This window comes from Prionailurus viverrinus, chromosome C1 (genome assembly GCF_022837055.1).
Source record: "Prionailurus viverrinus isolate Anna chromosome C1, UM_Priviv_1.0, whole genome shotgun sequence".
NCBI classification, from domain to species: Eukaryota; Metazoa; Chordata; class Mammalia; order Carnivora; family Felidae; genus Prionailurus; species Prionailurus viverrinus.
In genome coordinates this window covers 180,700,690-180,726,938 of record NC_062568.1, presented here as the reverse complement: position 1 = coordinate 180,726,938, position 26,249 = coordinate 180,700,690, and the positions used below count along the sequence as shown (strand labels likewise).

The following is a 26,249-nucleotide window of genomic DNA, read 5'->3' as shown; positions in this document are numbered from 1 at the left end:
TTAATTAAAAAAGAGAGCCAGTGGTTGTAGGCCCCAGTGAAGGGGAGCAATTGAGTGATTACACTGTAAGTTGAGGAAGTAGTGGTCAGAAAATGGGATGTCTGGGGCTCTTGGGTGGCTCAGTTGGTTGAGTGTCCAACTTCGACTTTGGCTCAGGTCATGATCTCTCAGTTCATGAGTTTGAGCCCCACATCTGGCATTCTGTCCACCTCTCTCTGCCCTCCCCCTTCTTATGCACTCCCCAAAATAAATAAATATTTTTTTTAAAAAAGGAAGAAAATGGAGGTGGGATAATTATTTGGCAATAGAAAAGACCAGTTATGGCTATGGCTAAAGTAGAATGTATCAATAAAATTCCTTTATTGATAAAGGAATGAAAGAAAGGAGGCCAGACCACTGAATGGGGTCATCTATATGGGCACTGAAGTCACTCAAGATGATGGACTCAAGACTAAGACTTTGAGACAAGTGCAAAATTTTCATAGAAAAAAAATTATCCACGAGTCTGAAGGTAACAATGCCAAGGAAATGGTAAGTAGCAAAAACTTCTAAGGAGCGAGTGATTTTTCTAATAGGAAGAGAAGAATAATGGCTTGAAAGGAGACAGAAGGAACAAGGAAAATACACCACATTCTCCCTGAAGAATTGCAGAGTTTGAGAGAAGGAGACATATGCAAGGGAAGCAGTGTCCTGTAGGAAAATCCAGGTTACAGTTAAAGCCAGGGGATTCAAGGGACAGGAAATAAAGAAACAGTCTGAGGAAACAGAAGGTTTTCCAGTCATGTTGCTGGACTTCCGAAGAATACAGCTGATAGTTTTGTGAAGTATGAAAGAGCATGGATGTTAGACCAAAGGAGAAAACTGAGCATATTATGGTGTTAGGAGTACAGAAGAGAATTGGGGCACCTGGGTAGTTCAGTCCATTAAGTCTCTGACTTTAGCTCAGGTCATGATCTCATGGTTTGTGAGTTTGAGCCCCACATTGTGCTCTGTGCTGACAACTCAGAGCCTGGAGCTTGCTTTAGATTCTGTTTCCCTCTCTGCCTCTCCCCAGCTCGCTCTCTCTCTCTCTCTCTCTCTCTCTCAAAAATAAATAAACATTAAAAAAATTTTTAAAGACTACAGAAGAGAATAGAGGACCAAAGGAGCTTATGATTTGGGTGATGATCAAAGAAACCAAGAATGATAAGCAGACAGAATTGCTACATCAGACAAGAGGAAGAGAAGGGGAAGGGTATAGTAGCCTCCTAAATCATCTGACATGCAGCTGGACGTCTCAGGTAGTAAGCAAGAAAGTCCAAATCTAATTATTAGGCACTCAAGAGCTATTGGCTTCAGTCCTATGTTCCTGGCTCCAGGCAAGGGTCAGGCAACAAACCAAGGGACCCCAGGGACCAAGAGGAAAGCTGCACTGTAAAGTTCTGTTCTGAAACAACCCTACAAGATCCTGTCCAGAAACATGGGAGATGGTCATGCTGACTGACAGTGCTCTGTGCTATTTTGTGCCCCCGCCTGCATGCCCCCCTATGTCTCAAGTTTTGGTTCAAGTTTCAGTCACACCTGCTTTGTCACCCACTGCCTGTCCATATAGCTCCCTGCCTGGCCTACAGTATCTTTATTGGTAAAATGGACATACTATCTCTGATCACCTGTTATTCACGGAGAGATATAAATGATGTGAAAGGGCTTTGGAAAATGTAGTAAGTTAAATAGCTGGAGGCACTGTGACTTCTCCTCACTTTGCCCACTTCTGATTCAGATCCGTTCTCTTGGTCCCCAGTCCCTCGCTGTGTCATAGCCCTTTGATCCATTTTGGCGTTGTGAGGGGCAAAGCTACATGTTATCCCAAGGAACACAGACTAATACTACAGCCCCATTTCTTCTCTCTGCTATTTCCTGTGATCAATTCTCCAATCTAGCAACTGGGGCCATTTCCCTGGCTGGTGAGCATGCTGACTTACCCAAAGGGAGGGGGACACACATGTCATAATGGGCATTGAGCCATGGGATGATGTGATGGCTGGTTTGTGAGATAAATGCTGGGGTAGGTCTGAGCTTGTGCCCAGTTGCTCATTTTGCCAAGACGAGTAGCTAGAGAAACGCCATTTGGAAAAATGACAAGAAAGCTGCCCCCGATTTCTTCATCTCAGCCCCAGCCTACAACTTCCCGCTCTGTCCCCTCATACTCTCGTTTCCCAATGCATCTTCCTCCCCTGCCTCCAAAAGCTTCTGGCTGTCAGACTGTTCCCCAGTGCCGTCCACTTCCCTCAGTTTACAGTCCTACCTCTTTCCCACCTCTGACTAGAGTCACCCCTTCTTGCTACCCTACCTTACCAGTTTCCCTGCCCAGCTCTTCCTCTGTTCCTTCCAGACCACCCCCTCGCCGCTCTGTTCTTCTCGCACCTCTTTCCTGTTACTGTTTTGTCTTGGCTCCTACTCCCCCTCCTAGCCCTTCTTTCTAGATCCTTGGAGTCGGGTTCTCCCCAGCACTCCAACCAGCCCCAACCAGACCTCCATGATTCACAAATCTCATCCTGGAGGAATGGTTTCCCAGCAAGTGGGACAGTTCTGGTACAGTCCATAGGTGCTAGGACTGTGGATCCCCAGGAGCCTGACCTGATGAACATCAGGAATTTGAGAGAATGGCTAGCCAACATCCATTTTGGAGGGTAAGCTCAGTTATTTACAGGACCCCTTTTCCATGATGGTGTTTTTCAGCCATAACCTGAACATCTTACTACTGTCTGTATTTTGCCTTCATCCTTGTCAATCCTCTTCAGATGCCAGAGACACGTTTAATAGGATCCTTTTTGTAGAGAATCTGTTACTTTCCTCTCTTATCTGATAAGCCAGCCTGAGTGAGCTTTTACATTTGTAACTTGCTTCTCCATAGAACTTGGTCTGTGACCACAGAGCAAATAGCAAAACCAGAGACAGAAAGCAGAGAAGAGTGAGTGGAAAACATCTAATCTGATCTCTAGGAGGTAAATCCTATTGATCTGCCCTAGATTAAAGTGAATGCAAGAATGGGTGACCCCTAAGAACTCACACACAGAACACAAGGCCCCTATTATAGATATATGGGGGATTAAGGTTTTTGGTCTGGTTCCTCCAAGACTCTATTTCTCCACATACCCGGACTGTAGAAACTTGCCAGGGACGTTGTGCCTTTGAGAAATGCCTCCTGCAAGAAGATGATGGGTGTGTCAGGGGGCGGGGCTCCATTGTATTCTCATCCAAACTCTGAAGGCTGAACCTCTATACCCCAGAATATGGCAGGTAGCAGAGCCTAGAAGGCAAGGACACGTCCAGATCCTACCCAGATGAGATCATCAGATGAACAGATGATACATTTTCTTAAAAGTGCTCTTTCTTCTCAAACTAATCATAGATTCAGTGCATTCACAACCAAAATCCTAACAAACATTTTTAGGGAACTTGACAAGCTGATTATAATTTGGATGGATTATAATTTGGATGGCAAAAGGGCCAAGAATAGCCAAGACTCTCTTAAGAACTGGTAGGAACAATTTTCCTACCAGATATCAGGACTTATCACAAAAATAGTAATTAAGATAGTATAGCAGTAGTACAAGCATAAACCAATAGACAAGTGGCATAGAAAAGAATCCAGAAACGGGTTTACACATATGTGGACACTTGACTTAAGATAAAAGTATCATAGCAGAACAAGGGGGCTAGGACTATCTTTTCAATAAATTGGTTCTTGGTCTATTGGATAGTCAAACGGAAAAAACTAAGCTAGATTCCTATCACATACTATGACAAAAATCAATTTCAGGTAAAAGATGCATCTAAATATTAAAGAGTAAAAATAAATCATGTAGAATTGTTCTGTCATACATGGCCATTGAGCATGTGAGATGTGCTATTGAGTATGAAAGGTGCACTGGATTTTAAACACTTAGTATGAAAGAACAATAAAATATCTCAATAGTTTCTAAATTAAAATGTTGAAATGAGAATTTGGATATACTGGGCTAAATAAAACATCTTTCAAATTAATTGAATTCTTTTTGCTCTTTTATTAAAAAAAATTTTTTTAATGTTTATTTATTTTTGAGAGAGACAGAGACAGAATGTGAGTGGGTTGGGGCAGAGAGAAAGGGAGACACAGAATCCAAAGCAGGCTTCAGGCTCCACGCTGTCAGCACAGAGCCTGACGCAGGGCTCGAACTCACGAGCTGTGACATCATGACCTGAGTCGAAGTCGGATGCTCAACCGACTGAGCCACCCAGGCACCCCTTTGATCTTTTATTTTTAAAAAATTTTCTTAATGTTTCTTTATTCTTGAGAGACAGTGTGAGCAGGGAAGGGACAGAGAGAGAGGGAGACACAGAATCCAAAGCAGGCTCCAGGCTCCAGGTTCCAAGCTGTCAGCACAGAGCCTGATGCAGGGCTTGAACCCACAAACCACGAGATCGTGACCTGAGCCAAAGTCGGATGCTTAACCCGCTACCCAGGTGCCCCTCTTTTTGCTCTTTTAATTAGATACTAGAAAATTTTAAATTACTTGTGTGGCTTGCCTCAGAGTTTTATTGGACAGTCCTGATTTGAAGGTTATATAAGAAAATATCTTCACAACATCAGGTAGAAAAAAATGTCTCCAATGGCACTTAGAAAGCACTAATCATAAAGGGAAAAACTGATATATTTGACCATATTTAAATTTTAAGAAGATACTACAAAGTGTCTTTCAAGTTATCAAAACAACATTATTAAGAGACTAAAAAGGCAAACGGTACAGCGGGAAAAGAATTTGTAGAACATACAACTCCCAAAAGGTTTATATCATTAATACATGATGACCTCCAACAAACTGATAAAGAGAAGACAAACAATCCAAAAGAAAAATAGAATAAGATTTGTAACAGGAACTTCATAAAGATGATGTCCAAATGACCAATAAGCATACCAAAAAAGTTGGCCAATCTCCTTAGTCAGTAGAAAGATGCAAATTAAAACCATAATGGGATGGACTCCCAAGTATATGGCCAACAAAATGTTGGCACATGTGCACCAAGAGACATCTATAACAAATGTGCACCCAAGGGGCGCCCGGGTGGCTCAGTTGATTGAGCTTCCGACTTCAGCTCAGGTCATGATCTCGCGGTCTGTGAGTTTGAGCCCCACGTCAGGCTCTGTGCTGACAGCTCAGAGCCTAGAGCCTGCTTCGGATTCTGTGTCTCCTTCTCTGACCCTCCCCCATTCATGCTCTGTCTCAAAAATAAACAATAAAAAATTTTTTTTAATAAATTAAAAAATGTGCACACAGCATTATTTGTAAGAGTCCATATTGAAACAGCCCAATGTCCATCAGGAGTAGAATGAGTAAATTGTGGTATAGTCACAAAACCGAACAGTACACAACAATGAAATCACAGCTACACACAATAGCATAGATGAATTTCACAAACATAATGTTGAGCAAAAGAAGTCAAACACAAAGGTATGTGTACCATATGATTCCATTTATATAACGTGAAAAACAGGGCAAGTAATCTTTGGTGTTCCACATCAGGATAGTGGTTACCTTTGAGGAGAACAGGGAAGACAGTGTTCAGGGGGTGGTGGGTGGTGTGAGAGAGGCCTCTGGGATGGTGTTAGTGTTCTAGTGTCAGCTTCTGAGATGGTTACATGGATGTACTTTGTGCTGAATCAGTATGAGCTGCCCCTTTTGGAGGAAAGCACTTTGCTGTGTACGTGCAATGTTTCACCATAAAAAGGTTTTGTTTTGATTTTGAAACATGAGTGCTTATCGAGAATCCCTAACTTATAATTGAGTTCTGATGTCGTGGTGTCAGGCAGGAGGTGCAAGGGGCTCCCACAAAGGACCCAGAGGCTCTCTCCTTTTGTCTTCCCTCACCATCTACCAAATGTAGAGAGGGCATCATATGGTCTTTCTCTTTTATTTGTTAATATGGTGAATTGATATTTCCAAATACTACACCAACCTTACGTCTCTTTGACAAACCCCACTTGGCTATGGTATATTATTCTTTTCATATATTGCTGGATACAATTTTCTAATACTTAGTTAAGGATTTTTACATCTATGCTCATGAGGGTTATTTACCTTTAGTCTTACTTTTTGTAATAATTTGCCTGGTTTCAGTGTTGATGTAATGCTGACCTCACAATGAGTTAGGAAATGGGACGCCTGGCTGGCATGCAGTTCTTGATCACAGGGTCGTGAGTTCAAGCCCCATGTTGGGGGGTGTGGCGCTTACTTAACATTTTTCAGTTAAAAAAATTAAAATAGCACATAAAAAAAATGAGTTGGGAAATGCTTCTTCCACTTCTGTTTTCTGAAAGAGTTTGTGTAGGAATGGTATTTTCTGCATATGTTTGACAGGCTGACCAGAGAAGCCATCTGGGCCATGTGGGGAATTTTTCAATTACAAACTGAATTTTTAAAAATAGATATAAAGCAATGCAGATTTTCCATTTCTTCTCTTTTCCTTTTTTTTTCTATCTCTGTCAGTTCTAGAAATCTATGCCTTCACAGAAGTTATCCATTTCATCTAAGTTTTCAAATTTCTGTTTGTTGCTTTTTCTCCTGGCTCTGGGTCACATTTTCCTACTTCTTAACTGTCTGCTTTTCTAATACCTTTCTATTGGTGCTGCCTCCTGGGAATGATACATTGTTGAGTGCTGGATTTTGTTGTCTTTTTTTTTTTAAGTTTTATTTACTTATTTTGAGAGAGAGAGAGCATGAGCAAGGGAGGGTAAGAAAGAGGGAGAGAGAGAATCCCAAGCAGGCTCCATGCTATCAGTGTGGAGCCCCACGCAGAGCTTGAACTCCCGAACCTTGAGATCATGACCTGAGCCAAAATCAAGAGTCAGATGCTTAACCGACTGAGCCACCCAGACACCGCTGTTGTTTTCTTTAAAAGGTATTGGAAATCTTTCTGGCAGGCCATTTGGCCATTTGTGGATCCATTTGGTACTTTCAGAGCTTGTTTGTGAACTTTGTTGGGGAAAGGCTAGACCAATGTTTTCTCTAAAGCTAGCTTAGTCCTATTACTAAAGTGTAAACTTCCGGGGGCCTCTACCCAACACCTTCAACTAGGACTTTCTACCCTGTGTGGCCAGAACTCACTCTTCTCTCCATCCTATATGAGCTCTGGGTGGTGTTGGGCTCACAGCTCCCCAGTCACTTCACTGAGTTTCGCCCTTCTTAGTATCAGGCAAGATTCAAGGGGTTTCCATGCACATCTTTGGCTCTCTTTCCCTCTCTCCCCCACTCCTCCCTCCAATTTCGGGCTCCACAAATTGTCAGCTGCCTCACACTCCTGAACCTCAGTCTGTGTCTCCCCAACCAGCCAGTATCACCTGCTCAGCTTGGGATTCCCTTCCCTGCATATTTCAGAAAGTGTCTCCAGAGAGAAATGTGGAGCGACTGTAGGGTTCATCTCACTTGTCCCCCTTCTCTCGAGGAATCACAGTCCAGCGCCACTCGGTGCCCAGGGTCTGCATTTGCCTAGTTGTTTGCAGCAGGAGAGCAAGCCCAGAAGGAAAAGTCTTGTTTTCTTATTTTACCCTCTGTTTTGCCTCTCCAATCTCCTACATTCACTCTGTACCATGTAGACTCCATCTTGTACCATATAGGGTTGGTCTGTTTGTAGTTTTAAGTAATAGGATTATACTTTAAACCTTAGCCTTTTTTTTAAAATATGAAATTTATTGTCAAATTGGTTTCCATACAACACCCAGTGCTCATTGCAACAGGTACCCTCTTCAATACCCATCACCCGCCCTCCCCTCCCTCCCATCCGCCATCAACCCTCAGTTTGTTCTCAGTTTTTAAGAGTCTCTTATGTTTTGGCTCCCTCCCTCTCTAACCTTTTTTTTTGTCTTCCCCTCCCCCATGGTCTTCTGTTAAGTTTCTCAGGATCCACATAAGAGTGAAAACATATGGTATCTGTCTTTCTCTGTATGACTTATTTCACTTAGCATAACACTCTCCAGTTCCATCCACGTTGCTACAAAAGGCCATATTTCATTCTTTCTCATTGCCACGTAGGATTCCATTGTGTATATAAACCACAATTTCTTTATCCATTCATCAGTTGATGGACATTTAGGCTCTTTCCATAATTTGGCTGTTGTTGAAAGTGCTGCTATAAACATTGGGGTACAAGTGCCCCTATGCATCAGCACTCTTATATCCCTTGGGCAAATTCCTAGGAGTGCTATTGCTGGGTCATACGGTAGATCTATTTGTAATTTTTTGAGGAACCTCCACACCTAAACCTTAGCCTTTGATAGTTTTTTCAATGAGCCCTGTTTTAAGGTCTGCCTTACCGCTGCAGTGATCTAATTTGTGGCTCTAACTGCTGCATAGCAGCTCACCAGCATACAACGTATAGCTCTTTATTTATTAAGACATTTTGTGTGATAGGGATACCTATTTTTACTTTTTTTCTTCATAAAAGTTTCATGCATTCTTTGTTAGGTTAACTCCTAGATAATTCAATTTGTTGCTAATGTGAATGCCATTTTCTATTATATTTTTCTAGTTGGTTTCCGTGACCTAGGTCTCTGCATCTGCTTCCAATTGAGATGGTAACACAGAGATTTCAAGAGAAATCTGCAACCTCAGACACTGGATGAGAAACTAGAGGGCCAGACCTCTTCAGCTTTTTCAGTACATAGTTGGGGAGTTTAGAAGCACACTGATGGCTTGGAATGGCCCAAGGTAAGCAGAAGGTAGCCCCAGAGAGTCACTGGGCTAGCCTGTAGTGGGCTGGGCTGTGATGTGCTCAGAATCCATATCAGGGCACCTGGGAAACATAATAATGTGAGACTGGAGTGGAGAGGAGATAAAGTTACAGTGACTCCCACCTCTCCTCCTTCTGAGCCTCTCCCTAGCCCTAGCCTTGTATGGAGGAACAGATGCTGGACCACTGGGTCCAAGCTGAAGAAAGGTCAGTTTAGCAGGGGACAAATACTTCTAGAATGATGGTTCATCTCTACTTAGGCGTAGGAAGGTAGTGAAAACTTTTTTTAAAAGTTATTTGTTTATTTTGAGAGACACAGAGATAGTGTGAGTGGAGGAGGGGCAAAGAGAGAGGGAGACAGAGACCCCCAAGCAGGCTCCCTGCTGTAGCACAGAGCCCAATGTGGGGCTCAAACCCATGAAATTGTGAGATCGCGACCAGAGCCGAAACCAAAAGCCAGATGCTTAATCAACTGAGCCACCCAGGCACCCTGGTAGTGAAATCTTTAGAAGGCTGTTTGAGCCTTTGCTAGAAAAAGGGATCCAGGGGCACCTGGGTGGCTCAGTTGGTTAAGCGTCCAACTTCAGCTCAGGTCATGATCTCACGGTTCATGAGTTCGAGCCCCCCATTGGGCTCTATGCTAGCAGCTCAGACCCCGGAGACTGCTTCTGATTCTGTGTCTTCCTCTCTCTCTGCCCCTCCCCCACTGGTTCCCTCTCTCTCTCTCAAAAATAAGTAAAACATTAAAAGAAAAAGAAAAAGGGACCCAGGTGTGGCTCACAATGATGAGTAACAAAGGCTTCTTTGGCTCAGCCGTGGTGTGATAAAGTGTGTTTGCGTTTCTTTATCATGTAAGGGTTTATGTAATGATGTAAGCAGAAGATCACAGTACTAACTGATCAGACATCCAATCAGTTAGCAAACATTTACCAAACACCTATATCTGTCCACACTATGCCAGGTACTGGCAGTGCAGAGATGGCCCAGATATATTTCTTATTCTCAAGTAACTTACCTATAAACAAAGAAGCTTAGTAAAGTATTCCAGGAACTACAGATTGGGAGTAGAACATGGCACAGAAAAAAATTGGACTAGGGGCTATAGAGTCCAGAAAGGTTTCTGAAAGATTACATGTGAGCTCATTATAAACACGTGTTCTCCAAACAGGCAAGAGGGAAAGAACCTTCCAGGACAAGGGCAAGGAGCAGCAGGAGCTAAAACAAGGAGCCATTAAGTAGCTGGCTGGGCTCAGGAAACTGCAGGTGTGTCATATAACTGATGTGTTCAACACTGGGTCCCAGACCTAAACACATCCTGGACCACACTGTGTCCTGAATGGATGGATGGATGGATGGATGGATGAATGGATAGATCAATGCATGAAGCACTTAGCTGAAAAGTGCATGGGCTGGCAAACTGTATTATAGGAGGTATCTAGAGTTGTCATATTCATAGAAAAAGAAAGTAAAATGGTAGTTGCCAGAGGCTAGGGGGAGGGGGACATGGGGAGTTGCTTAATGGCTGTGAAATAATTCTGGAAATTGGTTTCACATAATGTGAACCGCTAAACTAACACTAAACTATATCCTTGAAAATGCTCCTGGTGGTAAATTTTATGTTATGTGTATTTTATCACAATTAAATTTTTAAACGAAATAAACTATAAAGTCCCCCAAATTATTTATATTAGGAAAGAATTCTTGTCTGTATCACATGGGTGATAAGGGCCAGAATAACTTGTCAGACTTGAACTTCCTCTGTTTTGTGAGATAGACCTTTATCTGTTTTGTGAGTCTAGGCATCTGCTTTAAAAGGAGAGAGGTTTCTGACTCCTCCCAAAATCTTTTTTAGGAAATGACTGTCCAAGGTGAGGATCAATCAAGCCCATTACCTCCGGGGTCTGCCGCTGGACGGCATCCTTTCCTGACGGTATGCAGGGGCGGTCCTAGTACCCAGGGTCTTGAGAAGCTGGGGAAGGTGAGTCGAGCTTAGTGGTTCTTCGGAAGGAAGTGGGGCAAAGTATAAGATTGGGGGAAGGGAGATGGGCGGGTGGGAGGGGGTCCGAGGGAGGCGACGCCGTTGCCTGGAGGCGACGCCGTTGCCTGGAGACAGCGTGGGACGCCGTTGCCAGGAGATGGCAGTCTCCCCGCACCCGCAAGCCATCCAGGGCAGTGAGAAGTAGTTGGACGGATCTGATCGGAGCCCCGCCACAGTCATGGCCGGTCGCCAAAAGGAGGTGATCATCGATGAGGTCCATCAGAACCAGATCCTGCGCGAATTGTACCTCAAAGAGCTTAGAACCCAGAAACTCTACACAGAGTACCACGTGAATCCCCTCCGCAAGGGTGAGAGGCGCTTGGGGCAGAGGAAGGGGACAGGGGAGGGGCAGGAAGGAGGGGCCTTGAGGGTGCGGGGCAGAAGTGCGGGGTGCAGCACAGTAGGAGACGCCTTCTCTGACCTCGTCCCCCTTCCTAGATTTCAGGACTCTTGATTGTTGGGGGTGAGGGTTATCTCACTCCGCATCCCATCAAATACATTAATATGTTAAAATGCACACGCACCGCGATTAAATAGTATTTTTTGTGTTGCAAACTGGTGCAGCCACTCTGGGAAACAGTGTGGAGTTTCCTCAAAAGGTTAAAAATAGAACTACCCTACCACCCAGCAATTGCACTACTAGGTATTTATCCAAAGGATACATGAGTGCTGATTCGAAAGGGCACATACACCCCAATGTTTATAGCAGCGCTATCGATAATAGCCAAGGTATGGAAAGAGCCCAAATGTCCATCCACAGATGAATGGATAGAGAAGATGTGGTATATACACACACACACACACACACACACACACACACACACACGCTGGAGTATTACTCGGCAATCAAAAAGAATGAAATCTTGCCATTTGCAACTACGTGGATGGAACTGGAGGATATTATGCTGAGTGAAATTAGTCAGAGAAAGACAAATGTCATATGACTTCACTCATATGAAGACTTTAAGAGACAAAACAGCTGAACATGAGGGAAGGGAAACAAAAATAAGATAAAAACAGGGAGGCAGACAAAGCATAAGAGACACATAAATATGGAGAACAAACAGAGGGTTACTGGAGGGGATGTAGGATTTTATGTTTTGTCTTGCTCTGTGTTTTGGTTTGTTGTTAATAAGCTAGTTGTTTGTTTGTTTGTTTTCTCCAGGCTTCTAGTAATGTCTTAGCCCTTCAGAAAGTTCAGGGATGGTGGACTCAGGGCCCATAGCGTCCCCCGATAAAACAGCCCTGCCCCTACTCTTCTCACTTGGCACATTCTTTGGGTGCTTGCATCTGGTCCGGTAACATCAGCTGCCCCTGAATGACTCTGGGTCTCAAAAGGAGCCCCAGACCCATGAACCCAACCACTGCCCAGCTCTCTTCCCCTGGACAACCCATGGGTACCTCAGACTCACCAGCTGGAAAACTGGGGGCATCCACACCTCTCCCCCACCTGCTGCTACTCCAGAATATCTTGTTTGAGCAAAAGTTACCACAACCCACGTTAGTAGCCTAGAAGTCATCCTCAGTCTCTCTCTCCCTCACTCCAAACACGTGGAAGTGGTCACATCTCTCTCACCTGACCCTTCCGGGTTCTTACCTCAGCAAAAGACTGTGGTGTGTGTGGAGGCATCTCCACTTCTCACTTCCTTCCACCCTCTAATTAGGGCCTGAGTCCACCTGTCCAGCCTCTTCCCCCCACCCCCAAGCCTCCTCACTTCTGTCTGCACTGAGAGAGAGAGAGAGAGAGAGAGAGAGAGAGAGAGAGAGAGAAAGATAACTACCTTCTTCCTCCAAGCCCTCCTGACCCCACCCCCCCACCCCTCCACCCTCCTGGAGCTACACTAAAAGTGAGTTCCATCCCACCATTCCCTCTGTAAAATCCTCAGTGGCCCCACAGCTTCTGAACTGAGGTTTAACCAGTCAGTACAGAAGACCCCTGTGACTCTGGCTCTGCTGCCCACCCAGCCCCATTGGGACTCCCCTCCCCAGCCACACACTACTCCTTTAATAAATAGTTTAGTGCCCACTCTGTACCAGCCACACACTCCCTTCTGTCCCACCATGTCTAAATAGAATGGATTTTCTAAATACATCATACCATTCCCCACCTTGGTACCATTGTTTCTTCTTCCAGAATTTCTCCCCCAACTTCCGGGCCTAATTAACAGTAGTCCACTGCAGCTCAGCTCTGCAGAGAAAATGTAATGTGATTTTCTAAACAAAAATTGCATATATTTAAGATGTACAACATGATGTTTTGATATACATATACAGAGTGAGATGATTACAACAGTCAAGCTAAACTGCACACCCATCTTCTCAGTTACCGTGTGTGTGTGTGTGTGTGTGTGTGTGTGTGGTGAGAGTACAGAAAATGTAATGTCTTCATTTTGCTCATAACCAATCTAGTTTTCCTCTGGAGCTCCCAACCACTAATTTCAGGAATGCAAATTAACTGTCCAATTCTGTTTAAACTTGTTCCATTCCCACAATTTAAATAATCCCTTCAGGCAACACTCAGGCTTTCTAGATCTCCTGGCTCTTGTCCCTTGGGCATGTGATTCATATGATCCATTGGGACAAAGTCAGGAAATATTGGAACTTATATTTGTGCTAGAACTTGTATTTATGTTTACTTTTAGGCGTAAAGAAAAATTATACTGCTCATAGTATATAGAGACTATATAAATATACATGTATTAGGCGCATGCTCGGAAGGTTTTACTGGTAGGAGTCTGAGGTAAAAAATCACTTGGGAGACTACTGGTTCCTTCTGGCCTCTGCTCATTTCCTACTGCCCTCCACCTAACTCACTGCACTGCAGTCCTCTGGCCTTCTTGATGTTTCTCAAACTCACCAAGCTCACTCTCAGATTCTTCCCACATGTCCTCACACAGCACATTCCCTCTCTTTGTTTGAAATTTTGCTCTAATAAGTCTCCTTAGAGACGAGACACCCTCACCCCCCATCCCACCATCAACTCTCTACCCGTGTAAAATACTTTACTGTTCTACATCTCACTTATTTTGGCCCAAATATTTATTTGTTTACTGTCTGTCACCACAAATAGAAGATCAGCACAGGAACTTTCTCTGTTTATAGCCCTGTCTCCAGTGCACAGTAATTATGGGTTGAACGGATGTCTGTGGACTCTGCACCTCTGTTTTCACATAGTCTTCTGATATATCAGTGAGTGTCCAACCTTGTTTGGCTGCCTGGTATGTCTACATCCCTGTAGACCACCGCTGTTTGAGAGAACCTTCTGTAATGATGAAAACGTTCTATATCTATGCTGCCCAAAATGGTAGCCATTAGCCCCCTGTGGCTACTGAGCCCTTGAAATGTGGCTAGTGTGCCCATGGAATGGATTTCTAATTGGTATTTAATTTCAAATATTGAAATTCAAGTAGCTATATGTGACTGGCGGCCACTATGCTGGACAGTGCCTCTCTGGATTGTGAGGTCCTTGCGGGCCTTATTCCCTGGTGCCCAACACAATACCTGACATGCAGCAAACACTCAGAAAATGCTCAGCAGGTGTCTGGCCTAGGGTGGGTCGTCAAGATGGCAGGGTGTGAATGTTTTAACATGAGCTTGTGATGCTGTTTTTCTCTAGTTCACACAATCACCAGAAAGCCCATGTCTTGGCATGATAACCTGGAGGAACCTGAAGATGGTAAGTCCCAGGGCTTATGAATACCATTGAGATAGAGCACAGATATGCAGCTGGCTAGGGAGGCCTCTTGGGATAGCGGTACCTTAGGGCAACACTTTGATCATCTGAAAATTGGGCTCACGCTCATGAAGCTCATTGGAGATTGGCATACTCAACCATACAGCAGGTTCATTAACTGCCAAGCCAAGAAAAATGCTCCTAATGGCTTTGACACTGTATCTATTCATCCACTCACCAAACATCTTTGCTGTTACAAGCAGAGGTTCTGAAGTCATACTGAGTTCAAATCCTGATTCTGCCCCTCATTAGCTGTGACTTTGGGCAGATTTGTTAACTTCTCAGAACCTATCTCTCAGTGTTGTTGTGAGAATAACAAAGTAATGCAAGTACTTAGAACAGTATCTGTGGGGTAGAGACCTCATACCATAGTGAAGGAGACAGATGAGGAAATTGAGAGTAAAATTGAGATGGCAACAACATAGAAAACAGGTGCCCTAGTCCAACAGTGGAGTTCTAGGAAGTCTTCTTGGAGGAGGTAGTAACATGGTGAGGTGGAGTAGGTCAGGTAAAGGAGACTGAAAGGACATTCTGAGTTATATGGAAAGGCACAGAAATGAGAGACACCAGCACCGCCCAAGACCTGCGGGTAGTTTGGCATGGCTGCAATATACAAGTGGGCGGGGCCACACTCAGGAAGGATGGAAGAGAATTTGATGGAAAGCCTAATCCTTCCTGGCAAGCTCTCCTCCTCCCCTCTACCTTCTTAGAGTAGAATTTGATGGAGGAAAGACGCAAGGTTTATGTAGGAGGTCAGGGTAGGAAGGTGGGGGTGGGTAGGAGGAGGGAGGATCTCGTATCATAGTGAGACAGACAAGAGACTAATAGAGCAGCAGCAGAGGAATTAAGTGTGCTATCTGTAGCCCAGCTAGAGGAAAGGAGAGGAGCTGGGGGCTTGCAGCAATAAGGAAAAGAGCAGGTGGTGAGGGGCCTGAGAGCTAAGCAGCAGTTGATCGCTAACTGCTTATATTAAGGATAAGCGCAGCCCGATGCCAGCCCTTAATTAACATTCCTTCATCCATCCTCAGTCATCTTGCTGGGGTAGACATTTGCCTTCCATCTTACAGATGAGCAAAGTGAGGCCTGGAGAAGTTAAACCACCTGTCAGGCCAGTAGTGGAAGGGCCAGGAATGCCTGACTACGAAGCCCAGGTTCTTCCCACGGTCAAACCGCCTCTCTCAAATTGAGACTTAGTAGGGTAGAAATGGAAAAATGAAACTTTTAAAGTGCTCAAGCTGTGGAGTTACAAATACGTGTGGGGGTGGTGGCCATATATATCACCGTGCGAAGGATCTGACCTTCTTACAAGCCGCCTCCTCTCTCCACCACAGCCACATTGGCCCAGCTTGCTCGTGTCCCAGTGCCTTTGTTCTTGCTGCCTGTAGCGTGGTTTTCCTCTGCCTCTCCCTCAGGGCCGGCTCCTGCTTGGCATCTAGAGAGACCTCCCCTCACCATCCTGTCTAAAGTAGCCCCCCTTGCCTCTGCGTGCCCCTTCGCCTCCCAGCTTCTACACAGCTAGCATCACTATAACCATCTGGTTTATTTGTCCCCTTGTGTATTGGGTCCCCTATCCCCCCACGTAGACCACAAGCTCCGGGAGAGCGCGAACCATAACTGTCACACTGCTCTACCTCTGGGGTCTAGAACAGTGCCTGGCACAGAGTTTGTGCTCAACAAATACTTGCTGAAAGATGAGTTTTGCAAGGCCTTGGCAGGCCCCTGAGGCCATGTGCCGTATCTCCAAGGAAGGATGTGGCCAGGGTAAAGAGCATGGGAGCTCTCGACCCAAAGCCTGCCTCCTTCGTAACTCATGCCTCATCTCCCAGCCAGGTTTCTAAATCTTCTTCACCATGCTGCCCTGGGGCCAAGGAAGAAATACCCAGAGACACAGACTGAAAGCCAAGAAATCGGATGGGACTCAGAGCCCTTGGTAAGTGTGGCTCCTTTACTTCGGGAGCCCAAAGGCAACAGAGGTGGTGGCTAAAAGAGCAGTATATGAAGCCAGACTGGCTGGGTTTCCACTCTGGCTACCACTTCCTAGCTGTGTGACCTTGGGTAAGTGACTAAACTCTTTCCTGACTCTGTTCCCTCACTGTAGAATGGAGATATTACAGATAACACCTCATAAGTTTGCTATGAGGATTAGAGGAGGCTGTATTTGTAAGGTGCCTTAAACGGTGCCTAACACATAGCAACTGCTGTGTAAGTGTTGACCAAAGTTGCCGGTGACTGCCTGAGTTTGCTGTACCAGTTTTTACTAGGGCAATCTTGGGCACGTAACATCACAGGGTTCCACTCCCTTATCTGTAAAATGGCAATGCTAGTAACACACACCTCATTTGATTGGAAGGGGACCAGGAGCTGCGAGGAGCCCAGAAAATGTAATCGTCAGCACATTGTCACCCAACATGAGCTGGGGCTTCTGTTACTGAGGAAGAAAAGCAGGGTTTCGAACAGAGAATTTGAAGAACTTCCTGCCACGTTTGTCTTTGAACTTGCTCGTGTCTTTTGTCACTTAGGAAGTTTTAGTTTTTAAGTAGTCAAATGTGCCAGCCTTTTCCCTCACAGTTTCTGGGGTTTGTGCCTTGCTTAGGAAAACACCTTCACTGTCCAGAGTTGCAAAATGACTAGCTTTCCTTTTAGATTTCCCCCCAAGTTGTTGTGTCTTTTTAACACTTGGCTCTTAGTCCATCTGTATATTTCGCGCCTGATGTGAAGCTGGAGACACTGTTCCTCAGCTCTGACGGAGCTTCCTTCATTACCTCAAAGGCACCAAGGTCTTGCACACCCTGTATCCTTAGTTTACTGCTCCTGCAGCCTGCCTGCTGATCCCTAGCCTGTACTCCTTGGGGAGTTCTACTCAGCCTTCAGGACCACTCAGGAGGCACCTCATTATAAAGTCTCATTAAGGGATGTGCACCCCCCCCCACTCCCCACCAGGTAGAGTTGGGCACCTTCCTGGGTACGTTTCTGTAGCACCACATGTCTCCTGCTCCTGCACCATTCAGCTCAATTCCGTGCATCAACGTAACATGGTGGCTCTGGTGCCAGCGGCTGGAGTTCAAATCCCAGCTCCACCACTTTCTAGCTGTGGAAACTGAACCTCTCAACTTCCATTTACCCACCTTAAAATGGGGTTAATAATATGGACACTTGAAGGTTTGTTGTGGGAATTAACTGAGACAATGTATATAAACTGCTTAGGGCAGTACCCAGCACATAGTAAGTGTTCAATAAATGGGGGCTGCTATGATGTGGGTTAGGAGGAATAGAAAGGAGAGCTTGTAGCCCAACCAAGGACCGATGGGGTGCTTCTCCTGGCCCATTGGCTTGATCCCAGATGTCTTCCTCTACTGAGTAATTTTCTAGTGTGCACCTTCCCAAGAACTGCCTACACACTGTAGTTCTTGAATTTCTGCCGCGGGCCTGGTCTTCTCGCCTATTTATACGGCTCTAGTCTGGGACATGTGGTTCTGCTGAGGCGCTACAATGGGGAGATTGGAGTAAACGGCTGAGTAATAATGAATGAATGAGTGAATGAATGAAGGACTTAGCAAATAGCTGCAACGGCTCCTCCTCAGAGGTGGGGCATTGCCCTAGAGAGAGGAGACTGGGAGATAAGAAGTGGGTCCAGCAGGAGCTTCCCACCTTCACAAGGGGACTGAATCCAGGAGAGCAGTGCTCAAAGGGACAGAGGAGGAGGAGGGGTGGGGGACTAACATACAGTGTATAAGGACAGGGACAGAGAGTTGTGAAGGTAAACTATCCAACGTAGATAATTAAGCAACTTTAAAAATATTACGAAGCACAATTTAGCTTGTTAGTCTTCATTTTCTTAAAGACAAAAGGCCTGGCTCCCGTGGGTACAAAGTATGCATGTGGAAATGCATCTATTTTTTTTATTTCCTTTTCTAAAATGTATTTATCTATTTTTAATTTACCTCCAAGTTAGTTAGCATATAGTGCAATAATGATTTCAGGAGTAGATTCTTTAATGCCCCTTACCCATTTAGCCCATTCCCCTCCCACAGCCCCTCTGGCAACCCTCAGTTTGTTCTCTATATTTGAGTCTCTTATGTTTTGTCCCCTTCCTTGTTTTTATGTTATTTTTGCTTCCCTTCCCTTATGTTCATCTGTTTTGTATCTTAAGTTCCACATATGAATGAAGTCATATAATATCTGTCTTTCTCTGACTTATTTCGCTTAGCATAATACCCTCTAGTTCCATCCACGTTGTTGCAAATGGCAAGATTTCATTCTTTTTGATTGCTGAGAAATATTCCATTACATATGTATACATATATACCACATCTTTACCCATTCATCTGTGGATGGACATTTGGGCTCTTTCCATACTTTGGCTATTGTCAATAGCACTGCTATAAACATGGGGGTGCATGTGCCCCTTCGGAACAGCATACCTGTATCCCTTGGGTAAATACCTAGTAGTGCAATTGCTGGGTCGTAGTTCTATTTTTAACTTTTTGAGAAACCTCCATAACGTCTTCCAGAGTGGCTGCACCAGTTGCATTCTCACCAGCAGTGCAAAAGAGATCCTCTCTCTCCGCATCCTTGCCAACATCTGTTGTTGCCTGAGTTGTTAATATTAGCCATTCTGACAGGTGTGAGGTGGTATCTCATTGTGGTTTTGATTTGTATTTCCCTGATGATGAGTGATGTTGAGCAGTTTTTCATGTGTCTGTTAGACATCTGGATGTCTTCTTTGGAGAAGTGTCTACTCGTGTCTTTTGCCCATTTCTTCCCTGGATTATTTGTTTTTTGAGTGTTGAGTTTGATAGGTTCTTTATAGATTTTGGATACTAACCCTTTATCTGATATGTCATCTGCAAATATCTTCTCCTATTCCATTGGTTGCCTTTTAGTTTTGCTGATTGTTTCCTTCACTGCACAGAAGCTTTTTATTTTGATGAGGTCCCAATAGTTCATTTTTGCTTTTGTTTCCCTTGCCTCTGGAGATGTGTTGAGTAAGAAGTTGCTGTGGCCAGGGTCAAAGAGGTTTTTGCCTGCTTTCTCCTCGAGGATTTTGATGGCTTCCCATCTTACATTTAGGTCTTTCATCCATTTTGAGTTTATTTTTGTGTATGGTGTAAGAAAGTGGTCCAAGTTCATTTTTCTGCATGCCGCTGTCCAGTTTTCCCAGCACCACTTGCTGAAGAGACTGTCTTTATTCCATTGGATATTCTTTCCTGCTTTGTCAAAGATTAGCTGGCCAGACGTTTGTGAGTCCATTTCTGGGTTCTCTATTCTGTTCCATTGATCTGAGTGTCTGTTTTTGTGCCAGTACCATACTGTCTTGATGATTACAGCTTTGTAATATAGCTTGAAGTCTGGGATTTGATGCCTCCTGCTTTGGTTTTCTTTTTCAAGAGTGCTTTGGCTATTGGGGGTCTTTTCTGGTTCCATACAAATTTTAGGATTGTTCTAGCTCTGTGAAGAATGATGGTGTTGTTTTGATAGGTATTACATTGAATATGTAGATTGCTTTGGGTAGTATTGACATTTTAACAGTATTTGTTCTTCCAAGCCAGGAACATGGAACATTTTTCCCTTTTTGTGTGTTTCCTTCAATTTCTTTCATAAGCTCTCTATAGTTTTCAGTGTATAGATTTTTCACCTCTTTGGTTAGATTTATTCCTAGGTATTTTATGGGTTTTGGTGCAATTGTGAATGGGATCAATTCCTTGATTTCTCTTTCTGTTGCTTCATTGTTGGTGTGTAGGAATGCAACTGACTTCTGTGCATTGATTTTTATATCCTGTCACTTTGCTGAATTTATGGATAAGTTCTAGCAATATTTTGGTGGAATCTTTGGGGTTTTCCATATAGAGTATCATCATCTGTGAAGAGTAAAAGTTTGACTTCCTCCTTGCCGATTTTGGATACCTTTTATTTCTTTATGTTGTCTGATTACTAAGGCTAGGACTTCCAATACTATGTTGACTAACAGTGGCAAGAGTGGACATCCTTGTCTTGTTCCTGACCTTAAGGGGGAAAGCTCTCAGTTTTTCCCCACTGAGGATGATATGGGGTGGGTCTTTCATATATGGCTTTAATGATCTTGAGTTACGATTCTCCTATCCCTACTTTCTTGGTTTTTTTTTTTTTTAATCAAGAAACGATGCTGTATTTTGTCAAATGCTTTCTCTGCATCTATTCAGAGGATCATGTGGTTCTTGTTCTTTCTTTTATTGATGTGATGAATCACATTGTTTGTTTTGCAGATATTGAACCAGATCTGCATCCCAGGTATAAATCCCACTTGATCGTGGTGAATAATTTTTTTAATGTATTGTTGAATCCGGTTGGCTAATATATTGTTGAGGATTTTTGCATCCATGTTCATCAGGGAAATTGGTGTGTAGTTCTCCTTTTTAGTGGGGTCTTTGTCTGGTTTTGGAGTCAAGGTAATGCTGGCTTCATAGAAAGAGTTTGGAAGTTTTCCATTTATATTTTTTTGGAACAGCTTCAAAAGAATAGGTGCTAACTCTTTGAATGTTTGGTCGGATATTTCTGGAAAGCCATCCAGCCCTGGACTCGTTTTTTGGGAGATTTTTTATTACTAATTCGATTTCTTTATTGGTATGGGTCTGTTCAAATTTTCTATTTCTTCTTGTTTCAGTTTTGGTAGTTTAAATGTTTTAGGAATTTTTCCATTTCTTCCAGATTTACTGGCATATAATTGCTCATGATATTCTCTTATTATTGTTTATATTTCTGCAGTGTTGGTTGTGATTGCTCCTCTTTCTTTCTTGATATTATTTATTTGGGTCCTTTCCTTTTTCTTGATCAAACTGGCTAGAGATTTGTCAATTTTGTTAATTCTTCCAAAGAACCAGCTTCTGGTTTCATTGATCTGTTCTACTGTTTTGTTTTGTTTTGTTTTGTTTTGTTTTGTTTGAATAGCACTAATTTCTGCTCCAATCTTTATTATTTCCCATCTTCTGCTGGTTTCTGGTTTTATTTGCTGTTGTTTCTCCAGCTGTTTAAGGTTTAAGGTTAGGTTGTGTATCTGAGACCTTTCTTCCTTCTTTAGGAAGGCCTGGGTTGCTATATACCTTCCTCTTATGACAACCTTTGCTGTGTACCAGAGGTTTCAGGCTGTGGTGTTACCATTTTCACCAGCTTCCATGTACTTTTGTATTTCCTCTTTAACAATGCGGTTAGCCTTTTCATCCTTTAGTAGGATGTTCTTTAGTCTCCAAGTATTTGTTAGCTTTCCAAATCTTTTCTTGTGGTTGATTTCGAGTTTCATAGTGTTGTGGTCTGAAAATATGCACGTTATGATTTCCATCTTTTTGTACTTGTTGAGGGCTGATTTGTGTCCCAGTAGGTGATCTATTCTGGAGAATGTTCCATGTGCACTGGAGAAGAATGTATATTCTGCTGCTTTAGGATGAAATGTTCTGAATATATCTGTTAAGTCCATCTGGTCCAGTGTGTCATTCAAAGCCATTGTTTCCTTGTTGATTTTTTGATTAGATGATCTGTCCATTGCTGTGAGTGGGGTGTTGAAGACCCCTACTATTATGGTATTATTATCAATAAATTTCTGTATGTTTGTGATTGATTTATATATTTCAGTGTGCCATGATGGGAGCATAGATGTTTACATTTGTTAGGTCTTCTTGGTGGATAGACCCCTTAATTATGATATAATGCCCTTATTCATCTCTTGTTACAGTCTTTATTTTAAAATCTAGGTTGTCTGATACAAGTATGGCTACTCCAGGTTTCTTTTGGTGATCATTAGCATGATAGATGGTTCTCCATTCCCTTACTTTCAATCTGAAGGTGTCTCTAGGTCCAAAGTGGGTCTCTTGTAAACAGCATAAAGATGGATCTTGTTTTCTTATCCATTCTGTTACCCTATATCTTTTGATTGGAGCATTTAGTCCATTGACATTTAGAGTGAGCACTGAAAGATATGAATTTATTGCCATTGTGTTGCCTGTATAGTTGTAGTGTCTGGTGGTATTTTCTGGTCCTTGCTAGTCTTGGTTGCTTTTGGTCTTTTTTGTTTTGTTTAATCTTTTCTCCCCTAAGAGGGTCCTCCTTAAAATTTCTTGCAGGGCTGGTTTAGTGGTCATGAACTCCTTTAGTTTTTGTTTGTCTGGGAAACTTTATCTCTCCTTCTATTTTGAATGACAGCCTTGCTGGATAAAGAATTCTTGGCTGCATATTCTTGCTGCACTTCAGCACATTGAATATATCCTGCCATTCCTTTCTGGCCTGCCAAGTTTCTGTGGCTAGGTCTCCTGTGAACCTGATCTGTCTTTCCTTGTAGGTTAAGGACTTTTTTTCCCTTGCTGCTTTCATAATTCTTTCCTTTGTTTTGTGAATTTGGCTATGACATGCCTTGTTGATGGTCAGCTTTTGTTGAATTTAATGGGAGTTCTCTGTGCTTCCTGGATTTTGATGTCTGTTTCTTTCCCCTGGTTAGGAAAGTTTTCCAGTATGATTTGCTCACATAAACCTTCTACCCCTTTTTCTCTCTCTTCATCTTCTGGGACCCTATCATTTGGATGTTATTCTTTTTTTTTTTTTTGGATGTTATTCCTTTTTAATGAGTCACTGAGTTCTCTAATTCTCATTTGAGTTCTCTAATGCTCTTTTGCCTCAGTTTCCCTCTTTTTTTTCCTGCTTTATTTTTCTCCATAAGTTTCTTCTCTATATCACTGATTCGCTGCTCTGCCTCATCTGTCCTTGCTGCTGTGGCATCCCTTTGAGATTGCATCTCAGTTATAGCATTTTTAATTTCATCCTGACTGGATTTTCTTTTATCTTTGCAGAAAGGGATTCTATGCTTTTTCCAACCCACACTACTATTCTTACTATTGTGACTCTAAATTCTGGTTCAGACATCTTGCTTGTGTCTCTGTTGATTAAGTCCCTGGTTGTCATTTCTTTCTGTTCTTTCTTCTGGGGTGAATTCCTTTGTTTCGTCATTTTGGAGGGAGAAAAATAATTAATAAAATAAAAATTAAAAGTTAAAAACAACACAAAAAAATCAAATAAAGGATGCTAGATCCTAGGTGTGTTTTGGTCTGGTTGTTGAAAGGACCTTGATAGAATAAAGAAAAAGGGAAAGAAAAGAAAAAAAAAGAAAACACTTGAAAATCTTAAAAAATGAATACAATAAAACAGAATAAAGTGAAATGATGAAAGTAAAATATAATAAAAAATTACAAAAAAACCCTAGAAAACATAGTAGAAAATTTTAAAGAAAAATCTTTTTATAAAAACAGAAAATAAAAATAATTTTTTCTCTTTCTGTATTCAAGAATAAGAAAAGAAAAAGAAAAAAGTGGAATAGATGGACAGGCAAACAGAAAGGAATATGATGGAAATTACATCCAGTTTCCCCTAAAGTCAAACTATGAAGTACTTTATAGTCTGTACCTAAGCAGGTGGAGAGACTTGTGTTCCTCTAGAGCACAGTTGGTGAGTTGGCCAGGGGTTGGTGTAACAACTCCATTTCTCCACTAGATGGTGCTGCTTAGCTTACTGGGGTGGATTGTTGTGGCACGTGTGTATATGCATATGCAGGAGCGGTGAAAATTGTGTCACCCAGCTACCCAGTCTCTAGTATCAGAACTCTGTGCTTGCCCACTGGCAATCAAGCACCCCTCCTTTGTCTCCAGCCTCCACCCACTCCCCACTACTTCCCTGTCCTTAACCAAGTCGTCAGCCTGCCAGGCGGCACCTCCATCCTGAGTTTTATCTCGACGGGACTGTGTTTCCAAACCCCTCACTTCTGAGGGCCCTGTGGTTTTGACCCATTCAGACCCTCTGGGGGAGGGTCTCACAGAGTAGTGGCCAAGTGCTGGCCACCCCTTGGAATGCTCACATGAATATGCTGCTGCATTTGCCCAGAGACGGCGGCTAGGTGCCAGCCGCCCCAGGAAAAGTTCACGCAATTGTGTAGCAGCAGCATTTCAGGGTTTATGGAAAATCACAACACACATCTGGCACCAGGCTTCACCACCTCAACGTCCTTGTTCCAGCACCAGCAAATGTGGCTGCTCTCTGGGGTCTGCTGGAACCTTTGCCTGTGGGGAGGCTGCACAACCTCTACCAAATGTCCTCCCAGCTGGGGAACTGCCTCTCCCCATGTGGCCCAAGGACCCCTTAGATCTTGCTGTCTGTTTCTGGGGATTCGCCCTTCCCACCAGAGGTCTATCAGGTATCGAGCTGCGGAGTTTCAGACTCTGTGCTCCCCCTGTTTATAGAGTCTTAATGAAATTTAAATCCTCTCCTTTCTCCTTTTATTGTTAATTACCTTATGGGTGTTTCCACTCTTTCTCTTTCTCTCCAGATGCTTTCAGGAGGAGTGCCTTTCCTCTATTCTACCCCATGTCTCCATCCTCTCTCTCCAAGCAAAAACAGCTCCTTGCCCTCTGAGGCTTCTCTCTCCCCCAGTTAACCTCTCTGCACCACATACCTGTCAAGTTTGTGGCTTAAGTTATGCAGCTTGTTGAGTTAATCCTCAGATCAATTTTCTAGGTGTGCAAGATGGTTTGGTGTTGATCTAGCTGCATTTCAGGGACAAGAGACACAAAAAACTTCCATATTGCTCTGCCATCTCGGACCTTCCCCCAGAAATGCATCTTTGACCAGCACATATCATGGCAGGCTCACCCGGCCATGACAGGAAGCACAAGTATGGCTGTTCCGGCCAGGGGGACCCTCCTAGGCCTTGCAGATAACCAACTGTGCATGCCAGATCAGCCATCACTGTGGAGTTTCAAAGGGTCTGCAAATAGGTCAAGCCTGTTCATCATTACAATGCCATCAGATGGCACTGCTGGCATAATAAGAAAGTATTCCTCCCAAAAGTTAGATCCAGGTGTTTTGCAACCATAAAAGGCAATTAAGCCAGAGTTCCAGAGTGATACATTTGGGGGCAGAAGAATTGATCAGGCCTAACTTACCTTAGGGCTGGCTCCCTACCCCCTAGCAGGGCCTGACCCTACACTAGCAGAGAACCCCAATCCCAATAGTAGGACACTGGGGAAGCCATACTCGAATACCTCTCAGCTTCTGCTCTCCTAGTAACATTTGATGAAAATGTATCCTTTCAGTTAATTGCATAAATCTTCTAGCTTCTGTAAGATTTATGTGTCAGAGTGCTTGCTCTTAGTTCCCTGTGTGACTGCTTCAACAACATCCACTCCTTCATTCAACAGATGTGTACTGAATCCCTAGTGCATGCTGGATACTGTTCTAGGTGCTGGGGACAAGCAGTGAGTGCCCACCCTCGTGGAGCATACATTCCAGCAGTCCACAGGCGTGGCCTCCAACTCAAGCCTGGGAAAGGCAAGAGCAGCCACGTTGCATATAGGTACTCTCATTCAGTCCTACGACTGTTTTGATGCAATTGCTGTCATCTCCTTTTCCCAAACAAGGCTGAGCAAGGAGAAGCCTCCAGTGCTTTTGGGGCCCGGGTCCATCCAACTACAGACCCACGTCATCCCCCCTCTCCAGAAGCTTCCTTCTGACACCCGTGTTCTCCTCTTTAGGTCAGCCCCGAACGTGGTGACCGCAGGCTGAACCACTTCAGGGTCTACAATGACATCACTCTGTACAAGGCTAAAATGTGGAGCCTGGGAGAGGATGATCGCCACAAGTAGTGTCCCAGCGGTGACAGCAGCCCTGTCTTTAATACCCAATGTGTGTGCTGCCTGGATAACTAAAGATTATTTTGAAGCCTCA

At 43.6% G+C, this 26,249-nt stretch overlaps 1 protein-coding gene across 3 annotated transcripts; it reads left to right on the top strand.

The window, feature by feature from the left end:
- Positions 1-2,067: 2,067 nt before the first annotated feature.
- CFAP144 (cilia and flagella associated protein 144) lies at positions 2,068-26,249 on the top strand. Of its 3 annotated transcripts, XM_047873474.1 has the most exons (8): positions 2,068-2,669; positions 8,545-8,723; positions 9,914-10,008; positions 10,598-10,723; positions 10,878-11,091; positions 14,400-14,459; positions 16,343-16,446; positions 26,057-26,249. In XM_047873474.1, the coding sequence occupies exons 5-8, from the start codon at positions 10,962-10,964 to the stop codon at positions 26,165-26,167; spliced, it is 405 nt and encodes a 134-aa protein (XP_047729430.1). In that variant the 5' UTR covers positions 2,068-2,669; positions 8,545-8,723; positions 9,914-10,008; positions 10,598-10,723; positions 10,878-10,961; the 3' UTR covers positions 26,168-26,249. The 3 variants fall into 3 exon arrangements, with proteins under 3 accessions (XP_047729430.1, XP_047729431.1, XP_047729432.1); XM_047873475.1 differs by lacking the exon at positions 9,914-10,008; XM_047873476.1 differs by lacking the exons at positions 2,068-2,669; positions 8,545-8,723; positions 9,914-10,008; positions 10,598-10,723 and having other exon boundaries at positions 10,810-11,091.